At 35.9% G+C, this 25,242-nt stretch overlaps 2 protein-coding genes across 5 annotated transcripts in view; one reads left to right on the forward strand and one right to left on the reverse strand.

The window, feature by feature from the left end:
* Positions 1-4,642: 4,642 nt before the first annotated feature.
* Positions 4,643-7,859, reverse strand: LOC128678806 (cilia- and flagella-associated protein 97-like). Of its 4 annotated transcripts, none has more exons than XM_053760626.2 (4): positions 7,699-7,859; positions 6,443-6,891; positions 5,862-6,084; positions 4,643-4,794 (listed from the first exon to the last, which is right to left on the reverse strand). In XM_053760626.2, exons 2-4 carry the CDS (start codon positions 6,874-6,876, stop codon positions 4,738-4,740), a joined length of 714 nt encoding a protein of 237 aa, XP_053616601.1. In that variant the 5' UTR covers positions 6,877-6,891; positions 7,699-7,859; the 3' UTR covers positions 4,643-4,737. The 4 variants fall into 4 exon arrangements, with proteins under 4 accessions (XP_053616601.1, XP_053616602.1, XP_053616600.1 ...); XM_053760627.2 differs by having other exon boundaries at positions 7,670-7,859; XM_053760625.1 differs by lacking the exon at positions 7,699-7,859 and adding an exon at positions 7,502-7,661.
* Positions 7,860-8,131: 272 nt separating this feature from the next.
* Positions 8,132-25,242, forward strand: part of LOC128678624 (uncharacterized protein) — a 33,924-nt gene continuing 16,813 nt past the window's right edge. Inside the window, exons 1-15 of the mRNA XM_053760269.1 lie at positions 8,132-8,304; positions 8,525-8,726; positions 14,589-14,699; positions 16,014-16,091; positions 16,219-16,323; positions 16,830-16,956; positions 18,054-18,214; positions 18,604-18,757; positions 19,591-19,717; positions 19,961-20,066; positions 21,090-21,213; positions 21,892-21,983; positions 22,343-22,478; positions 23,025-23,191; positions 24,175-24,289. Of these exons, the coding sequence (XP_053616244.1) occupies positions 8,261-8,304; positions 8,525-8,726; positions 14,589-14,699; positions 16,014-16,091; positions 16,219-16,323; positions 16,830-16,956; positions 18,054-18,214; positions 18,604-18,757; positions 19,591-19,717; positions 19,961-20,066; positions 21,090-21,213; positions 21,892-21,983; positions 22,343-22,478; positions 23,025-23,191; positions 24,175-24,289 (1,849 nt within the window). The 5' untranslated portion in view covers positions 8,132-8,260. The remainder of the gene's footprint in view (positions 8,305-8,524; positions 8,727-14,588; positions 14,700-16,013; positions 16,092-16,218; positions 16,324-16,829; positions 16,957-18,053; positions 18,215-18,603; positions 18,758-19,590; positions 19,718-19,960; positions 20,067-21,089; positions 21,214-21,891; positions 21,984-22,342; positions 22,479-23,024; positions 23,192-24,174; positions 24,290-25,242) is intronic.

Below are 25,242 nucleotides of genomic sequence, written 5' to 3' on the forward strand. Positions count from 1 at the left end.
ACCCACAGCTACAAGAGCCCGGAGCGCGACACAGGTCAATGAGACATTAAAATAGATTATGTACTATTTACTTTATATAATTCAATTATACTTATGCATATTTCTTATCAGACAGTTATGTATGCCACGTAGTTAATTATCAACAGTCTGAAACAAACAAGTACTGTGTGGTCTGATTACTATAATTATACCTACTCAGTCATAGCCATAATAAATTAAATGTTTTAAGTTGATTGTAATCAATTTATAAGAGAGACGCAAATAATTTAGGCGACTTCCAACCACCGAATTTAGAGTTACAACATACAAAATCGTGAGAAGGATGAGTAGGCTTTACAACCGTCCCGGATTTTCCGGGACGTCCCGCTACTGGGTCAATTTTGGTGCCTTTTGGTGGCTTTTGTCCCGGAACTCAGTGATCATTAATATTTGTATCTCCTTTTGGGATTCACGGCACATAGTCCGGTCCTTTGAGAGGCTTGCGTGGGGATATAGATCCAACACGTAGAGGCCCTTTGGAGAATTTTGATGTTGTGTAGGTCTCCCGCCAAGACATGAAATGATATACCCATGAGCAGGTCTCGGCGGGAACCTCTATGGCGCGGTAATAGCGGCGAGTTTGCAATGAATATAGTAGGCTGATTTGTACGTCTTCCATTCTAGTAGTGTAGCTCATCCCTAGGCATGCCAACTAAAAAAAAAACGCATTTCCGGGATTTCCCAGCTCGATACGGGACTTTGGTTTACGCGGGACACAGCCAACACATACAAAATGGTAGCAAAAAAGCTATACATACTATATTTTTAAATCATATAAGTAATAGAAAAAAAATCAATACAAATGTATGTGCACAGCTTGGACGAAGGAACACTGAACGCTCCTCAAGCGAAATACTATTAATATTTTTAATTAATTAATAAAAATAATAATAATAATATTACCTCTGGCTTGCCTTGACCGGCCGGCCAGAGTGGAGTCGCGAGAGCTATATGCTCGAAGGGTGGAAGTGTAAAATGTCATAACGCCGGGGGCGTCTGACTGGATCACCATGATTTCGCGCCCCGCAGACTCACCTCTCTACACCCTGAGCCGCCCACGTCAATGTTACCCCTTTGTCGCCAATCACGGCGACTGATTTGAGGGGCCCATCCAGTGAGCGGCGAGTCACCACCTGCCGCTTAATAATCAGTAAGCATGATTATGGCAGGTGTCCGAACCTTTTACAATAGCCCGTCTTCAGTCCATCCAAATTTCATTCTATAGACCAATACTTCTATTCATAATTCTGCAATAGTTCACACTCATGCAGGGAGACTTGGTATGCTGTTGACTGTACATATGGCTAGTTAGGCATTTTAGTCGTTTTTAATTTAGCACCGACTTCCACTCTAGCATTATTGGCCCATCCCTTATCCTTACTTAAAAATAAGTCCCCCTGTCGCGCCTCTGTGTCTATATTAATGCTATAAATTAAAAAACTACCGGACAGATTTTTGTAATGTTTTCACCAATAGATAGGTAATTCCTGAGGAAGATTTAGTTTTCAATATGTTTACGAGAGCGAAGCCGAAAAGGGCCGCTTGTTTTATTATAAAACGATTTTGCATCTTGAAAGTCGGTTCAATATTTTTGCACAAACGTTTTTATTTCACTCTTTTCAATTTAGCACAAGTTGTAATAAAAATAAAATAGGTACCTTAGGTACCTATATATAGGTATATGGATCAAGATCCATAATTGTATTTTCACCTCATTCAGATGTGCTACTTCGCTCATGGTTACTGTATGACAATGCATTGAGGTCGATCCGATAAACATAGTTTACATATCAGTACCTATCTAATAATAAATTAATCGTACAGATAACGATTCTAATAACTCTACCGAACCTCTTCATTCTAGCTATTTTTAGACGTGATCAGGCTATATTAATTTTTTTTTGTACTCATGACTCAATGAGAATAATTCCCATATTGGGCAATTTTTCTAAGTTAGTTCTTAATAAAATACTTATTTTTTTAATCTGACCAAGATTTACAACCATAACATACCTTTTGTAACTGATTGCGTTTAAGTAACTTTTTATTAAGTAATGAAAAATAAAAATAATCTTTATTTTGTCTCAAAAATAACTATGCCGCTTCTGCCTACCATTTTGTTTGTGTGTTCTAGTTATTGACGTCGTCTTTCAAGGATGATATGCGTTTCAATTGTGTGACAACTGAGGATGGTGAAGACTGTGCAAAGTGGAGAAAATAGCCGTAGGTATTCTTCATGGCTGAGGTTCGTGGTCATTATGTGGTATTCCATATAACACACAACCACTTCCTGGATAATATTTACGGAGTAGATGGCCATTAACGTCTCCATTTCACACACTAGCTGATAAATCATCAACTGTGCATATTTACCTTTACAGGAAGGTGTAACCAACAGTCGCAAAACTTGAAGGTCACGTTTAGCTAGATACCCACGTCATACGAGCATCGAAAGTTTGGACACGTGAGGAAAACATCACCTCAGCTCACATGCTGCCATCGTGTTTAGCCCAACGTGACTGGAAATGTATGGGAGAAACACCTGTCTCAACTCACAACACCACGTATTGTTAGCCAGTCCTAGTTACACACAGGGCTTATGCAGTATGGTTCCCACACTAAAATAGGATTACTCCACGACTTCGTGGATATCGTACGAGCCGACGGGATATGAAGTACTTACAACTGAGGCAATAATAGCATCACCAAAGAAGGTTAACGTCAGGCAAGAGTCTGATTGCAAAATCACAGCTACATAAAAAAAAATAGGTTTATTTTTCGCGCTGACCCTTACTCGCCTCGTACGACCGTAAAAACTAATCGGAAATATTGGAAAATCTACTACCCTAATGCTAATAATGTAATAAGTAATCATTGGTTCAATATTCCATGGAAATCTTCACTTGACTCCATCGATTTCCAATATCCTTTCACCAGTTGGAAAGCTACATTATTCCTGGACGACACAAGGTACTTTTGTCCTGACCTGATATATGCACGGGAGCGAAGCCTGGGACGGAGCTAGATAGATTTATCGTATACGGTGAATAATCATACCTACTTACTTATGTGACAAAAATATATACTAGTTATCTAGCTAAGTGGACGTTACGTGTAGGTATGTAACAGTGGCTTGTGGTATTGATAACACGTTGTCGATAGCCGCTTTTTGAATTCACACACTGTTTGGTTTGCAAATGAATCTACATTCATTGAGTCGCTCTAAGATTGAATCATCTTTATTACTTTACGTAATAACAAGGCAGATGTTTTGTATGAGTCATGTAATTCCCTAATGATTGTTCTCCATGTCATAAACTCACACACTATGAAATTAAAGAGCAGTAAACTTTGCCGGTATGTGTGTAAGTCACTGCAAAGAAATCTGATTATTATAAAACAAATACAATTGGAATCTGACAAATCTATTTATATGATAAGGTTGCTCTCACGGTCACTTAAATAGGTATTCACTTACATGTTACTTTCGCATTTATAATATTAGTTGGTAATAGCTTTTGCCCGCGGCTTCGCCTGCGTAATTTTCGTAATTTACGGGAATAAATATTTCTCCGGGACGAAAGGTGCCCTATGTCCTTCTCCATACTTCAAACTACATAGGTATTATATGCAAAGCATCAGGAAGATTGGTTGAATAGTTAGAGCGTGAAGATATAACAAACAAATTTACTTTCGCATTTACAATATTAGTTAGGATACATGCATACCTCTTCTCGTGATATTGAACCCGAATTTTGGGCCTTGATTGAAATTGAGTCCAAAACAATCCCAGAATAAAATAACGGCATTACGCTCTTGTGAACCCAAGAGCGATGGCCTTTAATTTGACTTGTAAAATAAGTGGCCAAAATACTTGGCACGTCCAGGCGAGTTAGAAAACAAACAGAATGTGCCAGTTGCTTTTCCTACCGCGTAGGTTGTAAAAGTCGATCAAGGAAAGGGCTATAAAGTGACACTATTTCAGAATCTCAATTCCACACATGGTCCATCTAAACATTGAGTTCCCCGTCTCTTGGCTTGTAAAATACTTGATTCAGTGTTGTGATTACAAGTAAAAGGTAAAGAACAAGACGAACAGCTTTCAATTTTTTTTTTGTTTTCCTGTTACTGTGTACCAAAAATAGGTAAGTTACCTACACTTACTTTATCAGCAAGTCAAGTAGGTTGGGTCGAATACGTTATTATTATCAATTATGACCCTGGCCGCCTCCAGCGATCTTTACATTGTTTATTAACTGATAACAATGTAGAAAACTGTATGTTGCAATAAGCGGATGTGTGAATGAATTGGAAAAACTTAAATATTCTGAAACATAGTAGACTAAACTAAAACTAGTAAATTTTGCATGGCGCTTCGCTCACGTGAATTTCCCATGGGAACTGTACCTTTTTCCGATATTAAATTCCAAATATTGGTTGAGATGATAACGCTTGAAGAGGGATAAATAGTTAAAAAACGCTAGTCCTGTAACTAATCACCTCAGCTGACAATTGTAAAAATCAAAAAATTGTAGAAGGAAAACTTTTCCATTTATGTTTTCCTACGGAAAATTGAGGTCACGATGAAAATAAAACCATGATATTTATAAAAGTAGCAATAAATTTATTAACAATAGGAAGATGTGGACAGGTACTATGGCAGTAGGGTGCGCCCGCGCGTCGAGCGCCATCTCTGTATCAACGGCGCAGGCTGTACGATGACGATTTGGCGCGCTGGATCTTCTTAAGCAGAATCTGACAATAACAATATTTTAATTAATATAAAATAAAATTAATAGCCATTTCAGAAATGTTATGTATTTCTAAGAGCATAGTTACTTTAACATCATGCCCCAGATATACACCGCCGAACTTAGGCAGATGCCGACGCGAATACCTTTACGCGTGTTTTAACGCGTGTATCTTTTATTTAACGCAAGGATAAACCAGCAATGTACGTCAATCCCGCCAAGATTTACGAACGACATTGTATAACCGACATACAACAACGGGCGAACGAAAAAGGAATTAATATCTCGTCATATTAAAGGCCGTGGTTGTACTCGTCCGCCAAACAAAATAAAAATAACCACTTATATTAAAACGTTATATACGTATATTTATAACGGGGCTTAACACTTGACATAAAAAGTAAACAAAATAGTGTTGAAAACCCGAAAATAAATTGCTGTATGTAACACACCAATCCATTAATTAATTAAGATTTAAAATGAGTGATTGCGCACTCAAAATCCTTCAGTGTTTACGAAACATTTGATACTCCACTACTCTTATAGCTTCTAATTTTTAAACCCTTTGATCTTTTGTGTTTGTTTATGTTGTCTTAATCGAGTATTCGGCTTCCGGGATTGTGTTTATCAAATCTTATGGCGTCGTTGAAAAATACATTAGCGTGAAAAACTGAAAAACAATTAGATCCTGGTTCGTTTATTATTAGTGGCGCCTTCAAACGACTTCATTAGCATTAAGATGTACCCAGCGTAGCCTTAGGTGCCGTGAGCAGGAACTAATAAGATACGGTACCTATATAGTGCCTTGGTACCGTTATGCCAGGTCCCCCAAACTTGGGAGACCCTAGACCTAAGACTAAACATATCGACCTTTTTTTTTAGCTTTTCATTGTACACGCGTCAATTTAAATAAGTAAAAACAAGATTTTGTTAGAGAAAAAATAATATTATCGCCAGATTTTACGTTCACAATCTTCACACTACATTAACTAAGATTACTCGTATCTACTTCAAAATTGAGTAACAAAATTCCATCCAGGTATAGGTACATGTAAAATATAATATTCTCACCATGTTGTCATGGTCTATCTGCCTCTGCTGCTTCTTCCTCATCACGGCCGCGGAGGACATCGGCTTCCTTATTGGCGGTTCCCTTGGAGGGATGGAGGACTTCCTCTGATTCCTCGCACTGAGGATCTTAGTGAGGAGGATGTGGTTGTGACGCTCAATCTCCCGCAATCGGTCGTTGGTGAACGACATGTTGACACGACGAGTTGTGTGTATTGATGACGATCTAAAATAGTCCGGATTACGATGTTTTTTCACTAGCCATATCACAGAATACTACTTATCACGGTTTCTTACTCTTTCTCTCTCTCTCGTCCTCAAGAATTCCGATTTTATTCTCGGCTGTGAAGTTTTGAAGCAAGGACACCATCTAAAAAATTGCCCGTGGACCGACCAGTAGATCTGGCGATCAGACTACGGACAATATAGGAAAAATAAACACTAAAAAAATGTAAGATTCAAGAGATGCGATTTTACGACGGGTCGTTTACCAGGCGTCACGGAGTCACAGCCGCTAAAGAAACTGGGAACACGGCATGATGAAGGAAAATCTCTTTAATAAAAAAATATCTATTAATACTCACCCAAAATCTGTTTTTCCCGAGATCGAAGGCGCCTTACTGGACACAGACATTTGGCTTTTAGACACCTTGGTTGACTGACTGTCTTTGCTCACACTTCCTGTCACAGTCTTTTCCTCAGTTTTTTCCGACTCTCCATCAGACTTATCTTCCTCAAATTCATCGGAATACACGTCTTCTTTGTCATCAGTTTTCGTTTCTTTTTCATCGTCAGACGATTCGTACACACAAGTTTCGACGCAAATGTTCGGGGGTCTTTTGACGGCGTCAACTATACAGCCCATTTCTTCAATGGCCACGTCACTCACGCATTTCGACAGTTCATCAACGTCATTGTTATTTTCCTCCTGGCATTTTGTATTTCTGTTAGAGTCGCCTGAAGAGTACTGTGCGTCAATGTAGCCAGTCACTTCTATGTGGCTGTCCCTGCGTGCCATGGTGCGGCAAGCGTGCTGGCAAATAAAATGTTGCTCTACTTCATTAATGTCTAATTAAATACGTCTACTTTATCAGATCTACTTAGTACCTTATTATATTGTGAATTAAGGGATGATCTATTGGTGTAAAAATTGAGTAGAAATTATTTATTTGGATTTCTTTATTTGGAAACATATACATTCGTTTCAGCTTGTCATCATTTTAGGATCTAGACTCAAGTTTGTGAAAAGTTGACCTAGAGCCTAGGTCAACTTTTCCCAAACATTTTTGAAGATTTCGCTTCGGCAAATGATGGGAGAAATAGAAATTGGTTGTATCTGAGAACTATTGCTAGGAGCTTTAATTTCAAATAATGTTACTGAGACTGACATAACTGGATTGTCCAAAACTAAACCATTATTACACTTTTAAAGCAATATTATTTTCAACATGAACAATATATCCGTGGAACCGTGAGTAAAGTGATGCATAGCTGAGTAGCCTACCTATCAATGTAAAGTTTCAGCAGGATCTACAAGCTATCTACTTATGTGGGTAGATAAATAATTAACATAGATATAATAATATAAAAGTAGACAGAGGTGCCCATTCTATACCAAAATCAAATACAAACACAAAACTAACTTTAGTGAAAGATTCCGTAACCGAAACTATGACGTAGAGTTTTATAGAGTGACTCAAAAGGTTTACAGAAAATAAGTATGCTGCCTTGTTACAAAAATGATTGCCACAAAGAAAATATACAAGAATAAACGAAATCTTCGAAAACAACACTAAACTTGGAAATCTTACAATGACAATGTATTTTTTTTTAATCTTACAAGAATTTTGGAGAATACTTTATCTGCAATATGCTGCCAGTAACAGCAACTACACTTTAATCATATAATTTTACAAAAACAGTTGATCTCTTCAAAACAACAATAAATAATAGTCGAAATCAATAATTTTTCCAGCAAGAACCAAGTTCCTAGCAACCACTCAAACAAATAACGCGCGTTTGTGTTGCGTTTTGTTATCACTAATGGATCCACTGATGAAAATATGAAAATGGTATCATAAATCTAAGTCCAAAATTCCACGTCTGAATTGGTACTAAGAGCTTACATTATTTTATGATTGATCTCAGTATTCTCAGTATTTATTGCAATGTTCTGTGGTGTGGTCGTGTGGTGTGTAATGAGCCTTAATTATGCTGAGAATACCAACCCGATCAATGACTTTGACATTGACGTTAGGCTATCATTCATCCACCGTCATTCTTCTCACTCATTTCATTCACAAAAAGAAAAACCTTTGGATGGGAAATTCGCTTGTCTGATAATGATTATTTGACAAACTACAATGTTAAATTAGTTAGAAACAACAAATTGAACTGAAAAAATGGTTACTATAATAAAAAATCAGTTGCTGAAACATCTATCCAGGCAAGTTCGCAGTCAACTTATTACGCTCTTTTAACTTGCTGTTTAATGGAATTAATTTACACAGTGTTATTAATTAATCTAACACGATTAATCGCGCAATGCTATCAATTATATTTACACTGCTACTGAGTCAGATTTCGTACTATTTTTATCATATATAATAATAGAAATAGACGATTTCTTTGTCTGACATGAGCCTTTGTTTTTTTATTCAACATAGGTATACGAAAAACTTATCACCGGAACAGATCTCTCTGTCGGCTCTTAGGGGCTCTGGGGAGCTCCAGGACCTGACACTAGATGAGGATCTTCTGACTGACCTTCTAGAATTACCTGGCTGGGTGCGGCTCACTTCAGCTAAGTGCAACAGAGCCTCCTTCAGGATCCAATGGACTAAGCTCAAGACAGTTCCTATAGTACTGGTAGGTCTAGTCAGACTGAAATACAGAAGAAATTTCATGCACCATCAACATTTAAGTTTTAAAATTGTATTTTATCCAACTTAATTTTTAACTAGCTTGTTTTCCCCCATTCCTATAGGCTACGGCTGTCAATCAGCTATGGAATCATATTAAATTAATGATTTTGATGTGAGAATTTTATATTCTATCCTCCTAAGTCTCATTTTCTTGGAAAAGTAGTAGCTGGATTGTGAATTATGTGATTTGCGACCCGGTTCCGAGTTTTTGTGGATTTTTAAATTTCAAGAACCCTAACTGTAGACTACTATTGTGGGGTCTAGCTATCATAATACAAAAGTGATTCTTCCTGTAAGTAGTGTTTACTTATTTATTACTACTTTGCACTACTTGCTACCTGGTACTACTCATTAGTAATTCCAGAGATTGGTATGTTTAAACACTTACATCCATTTACAGTGGATTAAAAGTTATTCGGTACTATATAGTACTATACATATGAACAAAAATATATAGCAATAAGACAGAAGTATAACAAAATTAGTTAATATTCACTGAATCATATTCACAAATTGTTAATTTGAATTGCAAATGTGAAGTCTGATTGAACGGTACTGATGAATATTTATCATAATGCTCTGAACTCTGAAACAAAAATACTGAGAGTACAGAAATACTTTATTTTATACGTAAATTAATGTTCAATCAAACACACAGGCCTTTATCACTGCTGGTGATGAAGTATCTGATAGTCTACAATATGTAAGGGTGATTCTCTGTAACCTCGTAATCGGCTGTCCCAACCGATTTTTTCCAAAAGTAATTTCATTATTTATAAAAAAATCACTCCTAATGAAACTTTAACCCTGAAACTTTACGGGCACATTGTTTTTAGGACCATAACTATTTTAACTTGTTTTCTAGACGTGAAAGAAGTTATAAAAAGACAGTCCCTTGGCTGTCCCCATCACTGTATTGCCGCCTAACAATAATATTTATGAAGAACTCATTGAAACTACACACATTTGGCAGTTACCATGGCAAAGAATAATAATTAAATTATGTTATTTTCGTAAAACAGGGTCTCTTATGAATTTTATTATATTTAGTAAACACATGTAAATTTTGTCCCCAAAATTTCTATACAGTCCCCTGCCAAGAATGTAAATCCATATTTAAAAAAAACTGTAATATTTTCAAACATTTTCTTAGTGAAACGGAACGCAGATTATCGTGAACTTTACAACCTTGCCGAATGCGGCGACACATCACCATTTAATTTAGTGTTAGAGTGTCATTTGTGAGTAGGACATGCGTTTGATCCGCCACCACAAACAGTCCTCTGGTAAGTAATGGTATTTATGTTAATTACATTAATTATCTCTGAATATAGCTTATTGTTGTATTATTTGTGTCTAAATTTATTGATAGGTTCTGAAAAAAACAGTTTATATCAGTTTTGGAAATATTGAGAAATTTAACCGAAAAACACAGTTCCCTGGCAACAGTTCCCTGTCAGAAAATGCAACAGGGTATTGTTTTACACAATAGGGGACTGTGTATTTTATGTATTGTTTATTGTTTTTATATATTATATGTGTAAATTTATCAACTAGTCTGCTTTATTAATATAAGAATCATCAAAGCATCATTACTTAGCGTTATTTTATTTCATAAACTTGTATTTTTTTACACAGGGCGATCGAACACAGATGATATGACTCCTAAAATGAAAAAGTTGTCCTGAGAGGAATTACTACAGAAAAAGAGAGAAGCAGAGCGACTACGATACCAAAAAAAGAAAAATGACTCTCAAAAGAGAGAAGAAATGCGAGAAAAGGAGAAGTTAAAGTACAAAAGAAGAAAGAAAAAGGTTTGCGGAAGTCCTTCACTAGAAGGACATGACATCTCGTGAACATAGATCGGCTTTAAAGAAGGGGAAAGAACATTGTACTGTATATCGAGCCAAAAGACTAAGACTGAAAAACATCACTAAAACTTTTGTTAGAGAAAATATGCCATTATCAGATTCAGAAGCAGGTACTCCGTTTACAAGACCCGCCACTCCAGTTCCAGATCAAATATTTCCATTTGCTAGTCTCCAGCAAAGAAAAAAAGAAGCCACAAAGCGACGAAAGAAGTTTAACTAGGAAAGGAACGAAAAGATCGTACGTTTAGAGAAAAAACTTGAAAAGTACAAAAAGAGATTAGAGAGATTCAAAATTAAAAACAAAAAGAACGTTGAAGATACACCTAAGACAAAGATTTTGAAAATGTTAGATGAGCCTGATCAAAGAAAAGAAGTACTTAAGAAAGCGTTGTTTGGCGACGTCATTAGTAACCAGTTAAAGGAAAATTATACTACACTGAAACTTACAAAAGAGAGACCGATCTTTTAAAAAGTTGTTACTGAAAGACCTAGAGAAATTAAGTCGTTGCCTAGGCCCGGAAAAAATCAAATCTCAATGGCTTAGATGTACCTGTAGCTAAACGATGTAGAATACCCGATATTGAAAACTTTACATGGAACTACACCGAAAGTGGCCATGGAAAAGGTGCACCGGATGGTATCGGAGCAACGTGCAAAAGAACAGCTGATTTTGTTGTTAATTCTGGAGGCGACATCAATAATATTGATCAGTGTGTTAAAGTAATCCGAGAGCGATGTCATCCAAGCATTGGTCGATAAAGTTAAAGAGGAAGCGGTCGATCAGAAGGGTTTTAAAGGCACTTTGAATGTGCATCAGGTTGCAGGTATTTATTCCAGCTCCATCCTAGGCATTCCAACTAAACGTATAACACTTACAATGAAAAGTCTCAGTTGCTTTTGCAACAGCGGATCTTGTGAGCATTATAAGATTGGCAGTATTAACTATGCTCAAAAACCTAGATGGACAGTAGAAAAAGTGTTTACTGAGTCCGAACCGGAATACTGGAGATTACGTTCTTGTGAAATATCCAGCTAAAAATATAGAATATCGTTATGCTGCCGTAATTAATGATATTGATAACGATGAAATTGAGTTACGTGTTACTTTCCTCAAGATTTGTGATCAAAAAATGCAGATGTTTAGAATAGATGATAATGATGTTGCAGATGTGTCATTTGATCAAGTAATCCAAAAGTTGGATAATATTGACTTGATTTTAAAAGGAAAGAGAATATTTTATCAGTTTTCTACTCAAGCACAGGTTTTCGAGTGCTATCTTGTTAAAATGTTAAGATCATTGTGATAATTAAACATTACTGTGTGCCTTATTTGATTGAGAAAAGTCTCAGAATATATTACTTTAAGAGTAAATACTTCCTAATAATTATATTAATAATAGTATTTGACTAATAAGACTGCATAAAGCATTTAATAATTGATATTATAATAATAAGACTAATGTTGATCTCTGTGAGTACAAAATGTTTTTAGCTGATATGTATGTTTAAAAAAAGTTTTTTTTGTTAATCTTTTATAAAGATTATTGAAACGAAAATATGTCATAAAAATAATAAATGAATCATTAATGTAAAATTACTTTTTTTAAGTATAATAGTCCTCTGTCTCATTTAACAGTTCCCTGTTATGTTAAAAACAGTCCCCTGATGGCTCAAACAGTCCTCTGTCATGATTTTTTGGAAAATCGTTAATAACTCGAAAAATACGCATAAATTCAGTGGGCCCCCTTATCGAACTAAGATAATAGTTAATTTTCTTCGAAATACGACCTGATTTTTTGGCAAATTTTAAACATAATTGCCAGGACAGCATTTATATGGGACCTGTACGAGCTTACAGAGAAATGCCCGTAACAATCAAACAAGTTGCGATAAAAAATGTTAAAAATGTTACCGTAATTGTAACTGTTGTTGAAGTAATTGGCTAGTTAGCCCTAACCTAATGATTGGGCTAACTAGCCAATCTTTCAGGCAGATACATCTTGCATGTTAATTTATCTGTCAGATTACAATGACATTTTCTCAGTAATTTGTGAAACAGGGCCTAACAAAACTACAAAAAGATTTCAAACAAGTTGAACACTTCCTAAGAATAGATTTTCTTTCTACTCAAATAAGGTGCAGGTGAACTTTTGATGAAATTTGGAATAGCTACATTTTAATAATCCAAGGTCAAAAATGGACTAAGCTGTGGGCAACAGCTCAAAGCAGTAGAAGTGACATTTAAATAGGGTCCAATGCTTGGTGTTTATCAATATCTACATTGGGAGTACTCTGTGTACTTAATTATTTTCCATTTCTGTACACATTGATAAAGAATCAATGAACTGGAAATGTAATTCTGCGACTAAATTTATCTTTTAGATATAAATATAGCAACAAGTACTAAGTTGATTTTACCTTTTAGAATGTTATAATTTGAGGTCCAAAACTGTGTTTTACAAAAAAATTACACAAGCTTTTAGTAATCTTAATGCATTCAATGTGTGAAAAAATAATCATGTTCGTGCAGTAAACTGTTGAGTTCCCAGCCATTCTGGATTTTTAATAAGAATGTTTTTGTTTAACATTTTTTTAAATATCAATGTTTTTTCTCGAGATATCCGTACTTAAGTTAGGTTCATCCACCATTTAAATAACAAACTATGATAAAGACAAAATCCAATAGCATTACTCAATTCTCAGTCAAATAATTAAACAATGAAGCCTATCAGTGATTCATATGCAAGTTTAGTTCCGATTTCAGTTTTGATTGGTCACGGTCTGCCGAATTCATTGTTTTTCCAGCCTTGATCTTTCATCGGAGATGAGGATAATGCTGTATAAATGTTTAGTGTTTAATGGATTTTTATGTTGTTCTATTTCCTTGTATTGTTAAGTGATGTCCTGAATTTCTTAATTGCTGACCCAATAAAAGGAGGGATATATTATGTCTTGAGTTAGTTTAGTTGGCTATTTGACTGGGTATAAAACATAATGCTATGTATTTAAATATTGAAACACAGTGATTAAAAGTCACTTTTATATATCAGTTTTATAATTAATTTTATTAATTTATTGTTATTATCTTGCTTAATATTAAAACTTCATTTACTGTTTCAGTACTAGACCTAATCTATCTTGCTATACAATTAAATTCTAACAATTATATCGAAAGTTAAACTCTTAAAGCTTACCTACACTTCCCAAGGATCCTACATACCAAATACCAGCTTTCTTCTTCCATTAGTTTCGTGTGTACGTTTTCTGCCATTCAGTATATTGACTAGTTATTGCCCTCAGCTCCGTTGCCAAAAATTAGTAATGTCACTGTCCTGTTCTCCAACTATTTCCACACCACAATTCAATACGTCCGTTTGAACTTGAAAGAAGAACAAACACAGAAGATGACCCTGTGTCGTAGTGGTCACCACACTAGTACTGGGTTCGATTCTCAGTGTCGATAAAATATTCACACATATTTGTTTACGATTCTGGATGTGTTGTGTCCGTTTTTGTGTTTGTGTCAATCGGACCCGCATTACAAGCTTACATAGTATAAAACATAGTCGTTTCCCGCTGTCTGTCTCTGTCTTTATGTATGCTTAGATAAACTACGGCGGATTTAAAATTTTTAATGCGGGTTTTTTTAATAGATAATATGACTCTGTTTCAGTATATATTTATTGTTGTTTTACCCAAGCGAAGCCGGGATGGGTCGCTAGTTTATTTATAAACACACTTTCACATAGTATGTATTAATTTATTTATTGGTTGATATTTGCATTTTTGAAAATGATGGTATGGTCTCGATAGACAGGGGCGCGGGTTCAATTCCCGCTCGATTCCAGAATTTTTTCATCTCATTATTATTTTCAAAAATAAGTTAAAAAGCGTGTGTGACATGTGTAACAAATCCATTATTTGCATTGTTACAGAATTTGGACGAGGTGCACATAGCGCTAGAGGTATGTGCGGAGCCTCGCGTAGTGAATCCAATGGCGGCCGGCGACGCTCCTATACCAGGGAAATATAGCTATATCCACAAGGTAACAAAACCATATCATAAAAAATTAAAGCATACGCCAAAATATGTTTGTCTCTTTCTGTCAATGGCACATATTACAAAGTGCGATAGTGACAAAACATATTTTAGCATAGAATTATGGATGCCTTGCTAGCCTAATTCATAAAAAGAGACAGTAATCAATACTTAATATAAAATTAAAATACGTGCGCAAAAGACGTGCGGAACTCAGCTTATCTAACGACCTCCAAACGTGTTTTTATGAACATACAACAACTGTGTATACAAATATATATGTATATATGTACTGTCATCTACTTAGCCTCATATTACCTGATAACATATGAATAACATATTGTAAAGGAATGAGATAAATCCCATGATTTATTATACTAGTCCATACTAGTTATCATAATTTTTGACAATGATTCATCAACAAAATTGAAAAATTCGTAGTTAAAGCGATTACTCCTACTGGATGACTACATTATGCAATGGAAAACTATAATACTTTCTACTAAAATTCTTTATCTAGTGTACCATAATATGTTAAAATATATTTTTTAAAATTTTCGCTAAGAAATTAATTACAATGTGAGGTGGCGCTCTTGTGCGTGGAGTGATCTAATTAAAATGAATAAATAGCCTGTATATTGAAATACTAATTACATTTAAATGTTATTTCTGTATTTACTGTATTGGATTGTAATGATTACAAATCACACACATTGAGCTAGCCCCAAAGTAAGTTCGAGACTTGTGTTATGGGACAATGATACTGCATTTAAAGGTCCATAGGTCAATCTGAAAATATATTTTTTCATCTTGACCTGGGGGGTCAGTAGCTTAACGGTCATCATGACAATATTGAATCGTTATCATGACCGTTAAGCTACAAAGATCCTATATAGTTTTTTTAAGAGCATAATTCATGTGAAGAGTTAATTCGTTGTCATAATCTCAGTTATCAACTGATAACTGAACTATCGATGAATAACATCCTTATGCTTATATTTATGAAAAGGAGTCCCCCTGTCGCGCTTGTCGGTAAAAATGAATTTATTATTCAAAAAGTACCTCATGAATTTTCGTACAGTTTTCACCAATAAATAGAGAAATAATAAATCTAAAAAGGTTAAAGACCCCCCAATATATTATATATTGTATATGCATGTACCAAAGAAATATTTTTTCTTTATTTATTTCAAATTGTGTTATTGGTGAGGAAGATTTAAGTGTATATAACATTGCTAATTTATAATGTGTGTCGTAATATGTATAATGCGTGCATTGTTTATCTACGTGATTAAAAAATGTGTATGTTGTTCTGTGACAGGTGATCGATGGGATATCAGTGGCTGTGAACCAAGTGCAAATAGACTTTAATTGTGACGCTTTCACCAGCAGTGTTCAGGTATTTTGTTTTTATTGGTAATCTAGCGTAACGTTATATAAATCAATCAATGATTGCAAATTTCATATAAAATTCTTCAAATGTAAGTCAGGTCGCGTGTTACAGCTGTGTAATTTTTTCTTTGCAGATCTCAAGAGTGACAGTGGAGTCCCGGACACCTGACGGTCGAAAGGGAGACCTAAGATTGACTAGACTCAAATCGCCCGACACAGGACAGCTACTAATTTTTAAGGTTAGTCCACTGGTAGCGAGTCATTTTTTGTGTACTTAAACTCAGTTTTGTTTTACAAGTTTTAAACAATTTTACCACGTCTTTTTTTTATGTTACAGCTGTACAATTTAAAATATATTGAAAATTCCTTTCTTGATGATTAACTTTATAATAAGACTAGTTGCGCCCGGGGCTTCGCTCCCATGGGAATTTCGGGATAATAAGTACCATACGTGTTAACTCCATGTTATATTCTACCCGTGTACCAGATTTCATAACAAATCGCACAGTAGGTTTTGCGTGAAAGAGTAACAAACATACGTAGGTATACACATACATCCTCACAAACTTCTGCATTTATAATATTAGTATGATAGAACTAATCTTGATTTGTTTTAGTCAAATTGTTCATGTTATAATATATAATAAATAAAACAGATTTCCTGGTTCTCAGATTTTATTGCTTTGTCCTTTAATGCGAACCTGATGGCTATTTAGTAAAGATATTTTCAATTCTATTTATCTAGGAACTAGAATGGCAGAGCGCTCGTATAGAAGCCAAGGCGCATGGGTCGCTGGGCGCCAACTTACCGCCACTGCGCTTGCTGTTAGGCAACACCCACTGCAGAATTGTCATCAAAAAGAGATTGTCAGGTATGTTAACTATTAGGATGTGACTTTACAGGATTTAGACATTTTTTGTTACGGCTTGACAACCGGTTGTCTGCGTGACGTTTGTAACGCAGCTACGCTTTACGTTTGGAATCTCTTTCGATGTATTTCGCCTGCGCTGGCACGTTTGGATCTACTGTCATAAATTTTAAAATTCTAAATCCGCTCGAACACTTTGACGCGTAAACATTACGATCAAGCTAGCGAGGCAAGAGGGTGGCCGTGATAAATTTATAAACATTAAATAAAATAATAAGAACAGACCCAATAAGGGTCTTACCTTAAGTTTTATAATAAACTTACTTTACTACCTACTGCCTAGTGCCTATTTACTATCTAACCCACGATAAAACCCCGACACGTTAACCTTGTCCTTGAGAATGCCTACCACGTGACAAGGCTGTGTCGCTTAGTCGCTTCGTACGACATCTTATAAGATATTGAGTGGTCCTATTCTAGGGCGGGACTACACCCCACTGTTCACTGATCGAAAAAAATTTAAATTCAGTGTTTTTTCTTCAGACAAAATTACTCATATTTATCGGAAAACCGTGATACGTTGGTGTCCACTTTTATATACCACTATATGTTGCCCGGGGATTCGCTAATGTGGGAATTTAGAGATAAAATATAGCCTATAGCAATCTTGGATAATGTACCTTTCTAATGGTGAAAGAATTTTTGAAGTCGATTCGGTAGTTTCGGAGATTACTTCAAACACTCGCTTCAAACGTATAAATGACAAAGACATGTGACACTAATACGTACATCTGTCTTGTTTACGATACAGTTATTGATCATTTCTGAAATATTCTCACATTGATATGATATGATAAGTATATAATGTTCTCCATACAATTTCTCTTACCTTGTGTAAGTAACTTTAAATTTGGAATCATTATGAATCTTCCCTATACGACACGACAAACCCTTGCATGTTCACGTTTCACTATACCGATTTACGGTTACCTTGCGCGCAACGACTGTAAATATGTAGAAATATAAAATCGATAGCAGCAATGGAAGCTGCTCCACCGGCAAGAACGACTTAAATGCTTGATGATGGATTGTCCCCATAGATTGCGCGGTGTTAGGCTCACGCTTGGCCATCCGACCGGAGCCGGTGTGCTGGACGCTGACGGACGGACAGCTGCGCGCGGCGCTGGCGTGCGCCGGCGCACTGTCCTCGCCCGCGCGCCGCGCCACCGCCGCCAATACCAGGGCCAAGGCTGTCAGGAAGGTAGCTATGCCTTGTGTAAAGATAGGTGCTCCTGTTCTTCAGATAATCCTCCCCCCCAACTCCAAAATCTGTGACGTCATAATGACTGTCACACAAGTTCCATATAAAATTTTGTTTTTCACAGAATACAAGTAGCCAATTAAAATTTATGAATAGATTGTCATTTGAACATGATATTTCATGTCAAGTACATGTATAGCTGTCCCTGTCATTCTTGCGCGCTGAAAGGTATAACTAGGTATAACTAAAAAGGTATAAGAAAGAAAACTCGGGATACCGATGAACGAGATAACAATATAGTTCTTGGAAATTCTGGCTCCAGTCTTAGCCTAAGTAGGCTTAATGATTTCGACTGAGAGAAACAATATATGCGAATTATCTATATTCAGATCGAAGAACCGCGGGAACAGATCCAAAGTAGGGCGTCAACGGGCGGTGATCGAGACATGTTGGCCCGCATGTTCGCCAAACACGACGTGCGAGAAACGTCATACCACCTCCTAGCGCCGAGGATAGACTTGCATCTATACGATGACCCTGGGCGTGAGTACAGCCAAATATCTTAATGTTCCAATTTATCTATTATGATCATAAATTAAGTGATTGTGTGGACCGTGTGAAAACATTGTGGCGTTACTTTGTTCAGGTTTCTTTGTAATTAAACGTGAAATATTTATTAATATATTATGTCACTTTGTTGATGTTCTTCTGTGATTATGACAGTTGTTTAGGATAAATCAATGAATGTAGACTGGTTAGTCCCATACATAGGACATCATTAGTAGATAAGCTGGTTGCGACGTACAGTTCGTGCGAGGTGGGACATTTAACCTTGACGTGGGTAGGTTGGGATCCCATGCCGAGATTTCCTCACAGGCCTGCGAAGTCAGCCATATTACTATTTAGATTTTCTCTTCTGTGTCTCTGCGACATACTAATATTATAAATACTTTTTTTTGTTACTCTATTATGTTAAAACGTACCTTTACCGGAAACGTCCCAGTCGTTTTAATTCGTTCCAGTTCATTTAGCATCGAATTGATTGAATTGAGCTTTACTTTTTTATAAGATTTTACTTAACTTCCCCTGTTAGACCCGCTCGTATGTTTCCTGTATTATACCATAATTTGTCAATGTCAAACAATATGTTGTGTGGCGCTTCCCCGATTTTTGACGACGCAAAATTTGAAACTATCCAAAGTCAAGTAATTTATTTTTTTTAAGTAATTTTATTCAAGAGTAGCGGCGCCCACACCGGACCAGATATGGTTGTTGCATTACGTTCAGACGTGCAAGTGGGACAAAATGAGTTAGTGTAGGTTAAATCCTACAGGTTTCCTTACCTTCAACAAAAGTAATAAATATAATTTCCCCAGTGGGTCGATCAGAGAAGCCTTCGTTATCAAACGGCGGCGCGTTGCAAGTGACTCTAGTTAGTATGCAAGCGGATCTATTCCCGTACCATAAGGCTACCAATGACAGGAGACATTGGAGGGGATACAGGTAACCATCAATACTAACATTGTAAAAAGAAAAGATTTGTATTTTTGTTTGTAAAAAAAAAACTACTGTGTGGATTTTGATGGAATTTGTATTTATCATATATTAACATATGTGTATTAAATTTCTACTCAATTGGTTCAGTATATTTGAGCGAATTAGCTGAGAAACTCAGACAGACGCACAAGTGATTTTATAGGGGTTCAATTCTTTGTTTTGAGAACGAAAAATCTTGTTATCTTAAAGGGAAGCTGCAACACCGCACAGCCAATGGTTGTCACAAGCGTTGTCCTCATTTTGTACAACCCTATTGGATACTTTGGACCCTCGACCTTTGACGCCTAGTAATAAGGTAAGGTTCCCAATAAATGGTATGGTATTAAGAGATTTATTTGCTATGAAAAGAAATCATCACAATGAGAAAAAATAGGTCAGATATGGTTTTTATGGTATTTATATTTTACTAGCTGCGCCCAGGGGCTTCGCTGTCATGGGAATTAAACTATCTGTTATTCCAGGTTATATTCTACCCGCATACCAAATTTCAAAACAGTCCGTCCAGTAAGTTTTTTTTTTTCATTTCATGGCTCCATCGTTCGCCAAAACGATGATTTTGCCAACGTCAAGGTTGAGATAGACACGGAATATGATATGTTGTAATGATATATGAAAGACGGTTCAGTGTGTAACCTAAAACATAAAAGTAACAAACATACACACCCACAAACTTTCGTATTTATAATATTAGTTTATGTTTGATATATAATTTTATTTAGCAATATATAATGTCTTTGGTATTAATATATAATTTTATTTAGCAATATATATATAATATGTCTTTGGTATTAATATAATTTTTTTACTGTACTTGTGTCATTGCTAAATAAAATTATTCAAGTATATTATTAAGTGATGTAAATAAGTAATTAAGTAAAAACACTTTATTGCACCAAACAAGATTTAGACAAAGACTAAAATATAGAAAATGATGTATTCAAGAAACAATTAGCCAAACATCATCATCATCAATTAATTTAAGAAATTTGTTCTTGTCGGTGGAGCATTTTCCATCTCATTCTCTCCTCAGCCATCGATTACACCTCCCTATACAACACGACGCCAAACATATAATTTCTATTTACTGAACCTTGTCTGATGTGTTCAGTTTATTAGTGTGACGGCGAATATAATATTTCTTGTATTTTGTTTTCTCATGTAAGTGATGTGAAATATGTCTATATGAGAATAAATGTCTTTAAACCCAAATTATTCTAAGTTATTATAAGGTGTTTTATAATGGAAAAAAATAAAAAAATTTTTTTGAAAAAATTGAAGATGGGAATTTTAAAGTGATTTTTCTATTCTACTTCATCAGCCGCCGTGTCAACCTGACAATAAGAAAGAGAAGTCAGAAGAGCCGTTGTCCAACGGCATCAACCATAATCAACCAAGTGCTTCCAGTACTCCGTCTGCTAACACCACTACCTCACATTCTCAAGGTCAGTCTTATATACTATAGTCTCACTAACGGCCCGTCCCGTCTTCGCTCGGATGGAAACATAACAAATTATACAACTATACCTAATTCAGGAATCACACTGTCCTAGTTAAAACTGCATGAAAATTTGTGCAGTGGTTTTTGAGTTTGTCGCAAACAGACAGACAGACGCAGCAGGGAGCTTTGTTTTATAAATGTAAGGAAGTCTCGAACTTACTTTGGCGCTAACGCAATCTGTGTGATTTGTCAAAATATATTTATCCATAATAATATTACAAAGAGAAAGGATTTGTGTTTTTGTTTGTAATGGACAAACTCAAAAACTACTACTGTACCGATTTTATTGAAATTTGTTACAGGTACAGACGAAACCTTTAGGAGCTTACATGACCCCCTTTTTCTATTATGGTTTTACCCAAGCGAAGCCAAGAGAGACCACTAGTTTAATTACGTTTCACCTATCGAAATGCACAGTTTCGTATATCGTCGCATGATGATATGAGCGCGAATGGTCTCACAATTAGGGATTCCAACGATCGTGCGAAGTTTAGACGATAAACTTTTATCTTAATTGAGACAACAATTATATTTTTACAAAAAATTGACACGGCGCATTGTCTTGAAAGTTGAATAGAGACTAGTGTATTATTTTCTCATTTATTTTTCTTTTTTCTTCCAGCGTCACCAACGCGCACGCGCATCTTAGAGCAACTAGGGAAACTCATGACCACGTGCCTCGTGCTTAGAGTAGACGATTTTACTGTTTATAAGGTGATGCTATTTTTTTTTTTCTTTTGACGAAGCATGTCGTTATATCTTCACAAATCCATATCGGTAAGATATAGATTTGTGAAGATATAACGAAGCAAAATTTTCATAATCATAATCTCTTTAGATTCCATTTACCTAGAAATTTTTAATTATATAGACGGAAGTCTATATAATTAAAAATTTCCACATCGCTTCAATTGCCAAGACAATATATTCTTATGATAAGAATGACCTGATGGTGCACCCAGTATCAACGAGGGGGGAACACCTCAGCGGTTTACTGTATGGACATGAATTTTAGACACGCGGTGACAAAAAGCTTGTGGCAAAAATGTCATTTTTTGTTATACTTGTTACAGGTGTCGACTGGATCGAAATCGAGGGAGGCTCCACGGCCACTGATCAGCGCTGAGAAAGCCACTTTACCAGGAGACGCGGGATTACTGCATGCAGAACTTACCTTCTTCTATTATCCTGGAGATGTGTGTTTTCCTGGTATGTATATCTGCTAGGCGAGAAACATATGAGTGCAGTGAGAAACAGAGTAGAAGAAAGAGTAGAACCGAGAAACACCAATGACATCCAATTTTCAAATTTATTGGCACAATATATATGATGTGGGTCTTTTTATAATCAATTTTTTTTTATATTCTTGAATTAATGAAAAATACCTTATGTGCTATTCCTGGTTATATTATAATCGTTCACTAAATTTCTTCGAAATACGTCAATATATATACTTCGAAAATTTTGGTCTCATTAAAGTATAATCTAAATGCTATTTCACTCCAAAATCCGTGACGTTACAATACATTACTGTCATATATGCTTCATATATAAGTTTAGTTTTTGATTTAAATTTTTGATATTTGATTTGACTAGTTCGAGAATGGTCAATTAAAACATATTTGCTAGTTAACCAAAAAAAAAAACATGTAATTTTCTTTATCCTCTCATGGAAGATATTCCAACATATTCATGGAAAAATTGCTTGTATTTTGCCGTAACCAAATTATTTTCACTACGACATTTCTTTTCCAGTGCCGGCGCCAAAACTGTACGTGCAATTATCTCCGGTGAGAATAGCGCTGGACAGCAACAGCGTGGTGTGGCTGGGCGCCTTCCTGCCGCACGCGGCCGCCGCGCTGCGGGGCGCTGCGGGCCCGCGGGCCTACGTCGACGTCCGCTGTGAGGCCATCATGCCCAAGGTTACTCATATACTACATGTTGCCTGGGGCTTCGCTCACGTGGGAATTTCAGGATAGAAAGTACCCTATGTCCTTCTCCATACTTCAAACTATGTGTATGCAAAATTTCAAGAAGATTGGTTGAGCAGGTGAAGCCTGAAGGAACATACGAATAAACATACTTTCGCATTTATAATATTAGTTAGGATTTGTATCAATAGTTCCTATTATTGTCTCCACCGCATGCGTTAGACCTTCAGATATTTTCAATATTTTAAATACTTGCCGAATACTTGCCAAAATTCCTACAATTAGATTAAGAAAATTCATTGATCTCCTCATCATCCTCATAGAAAACAATAATGTGTGTTTGCACTTGGAAAAATGCCCGTGTTTATTCACCAAATGTACCAGGCTCGACCTGAGAATGCCTTTTGGATAAACAACAATTAGAAATCATTTATTTCGGTTTCCCAATTTCGTTTTCCAGGTTATTTTTGTATACGTGTAAATTTATAAATAAATCATTCATTCATTCATTCCTCCATATGTCGTACTCCTCGTGTCTAAGGGTCCTGGCCATTGAGTGGAATGACACACACATTTTCGACTCGACTTTCTTGGCAATATTAATGGAGTGGTTTGAATGAATGAATGAGTGGAGTAAGACTATACGACAGCCCGCGCAATATGTTTTTTTTTTTAATTTACATCTCTTACTATATAATATGTGGTGTGCGGTTCCTGCTCTAAAATAGAAAACCATTCCTGGAATATGAAACAGACTAGGCGACTGAGGGGCACAGAACCTTAATAGCTGCAGTAACAATAGATTCCCAAGAAGGATGGACATGATCAGCTGCCTAGGCGATGTGTCCCTTAGTCGCCTCATACGACATCCACGGAATGACGTGAAGTGGTCCTAGTCTAAGGCGGAACCACACGCCACAACGTTACCGTGTGTTTTACCTGCCATTTTGTACAATTTAATTTTTTCCTTTCAGATAGTTTTAGAAGCCGGTTTAGAACATGTCTCTCAACAAAGAGACAGACCGAAGGAGTTGCACATTTGTACCGCCAGAGCTACTCTCACAAACGTGCGGGAATCGGCGAGAACCAGTAAGATTCTTGTCTATCTATAAATAATACGTTACACCAGACTAATTAAAGAAAAAGTAGGTGTCCTGTCGTAACAAGAAGTGAAGGAGTTTGCTTTGGAGAGAGAACAGTGGAAGCAACTCCACCACAAGAGACCTCTTAAATTACATTCTCTTAAAGAGACAAGAGCCTCACTCTTAAATTACATGACGATGATAAATAATACTATCCAAATAATTCTTCTTCTATATGCTTCATTGCTTTTGTTAATGTGTGAGAGCCAGTAAAAATACCAAATATTGTTGGCAAAATAACTGTGTTTATTTCAGTTCATAAAATACAAAAATAAAATATGTAAGACGCGACGCGTACATGCGCCGCCGAGTTGACGGGCTCTGTTCTTGTTTATGAGAGCAAGTCCGCTTGTTTGTATGATGATATCTCTGTCACATTTAATGAGTTGCCTGAACTTAAAAATAAAGAAAGTACATTACAATGTCATTTACATATTAATGATGGTGACAAATTGATTAAATTCAATAATTATTCTAGTTATTATAAATTGCTTAAGGTATATGCATATATTTTAAGATTTATAAATAATTGTAAGAAAAATTCTAGTAAAAACACAGGTCCTCTGGATACTGAGGAAATTAATGAATCTATACATCTATTAGTCAAGTGTAGTCAAGCAGAGTCATTTCAAAATGAGATGAACAAGTAAAGGACAATTACATAGATCGTCAAAATTATTATCTCTGAACACATTTCTAGATTCTAATGGTATTTTAAGCGCAGGAGAACGTATCACAAACTCAGATTATGTCTATGACAATAAACATCCTATGACTTTAGATTCAGAACATTATGTAAATTAATTATGAAATATGAGCATTTCCGATTATTTCATGCAGGCTCACAATTAATTCTAGCATCGATTCGTGAAATATTTTGGCCAATATTAGGTAGAAATT

The sequence above is a fragment of the Plodia interpunctella genome, chromosome 20 (assembly GCF_027563975.2).
Source record: "Plodia interpunctella isolate USDA-ARS_2022_Savannah chromosome 20, ilPloInte3.2, whole genome shotgun sequence".
NCBI lineage: Eukaryota > Metazoa > Arthropoda > Insecta > Lepidoptera > Pyralidae > Plodia > Plodia interpunctella.

Bases quoted from the DNA above. Each gene is read 5' to 3' on its own strand.
- LOC128678806 (XM_053760626.2), bottom strand. From the start codon at position 6,876: ATGGCACGCAGGGACAGCCACATAGAAGTGACTGGCTACATTGACGCA. The intron at 6,085-6,442 runs GTGAGTATTAAT...GGACTATTTTAG, and splicing joins TCGGGAAAAACAGATTTTGG to ATCGTCATCAATACACACAA. The intron at 4,795-5,861 runs GTGAGAATATTA...TGTTATTGTCAG, and splicing joins AGATAGACCATGACAACATG to ATTCTGCTTAAGAAGATCCA.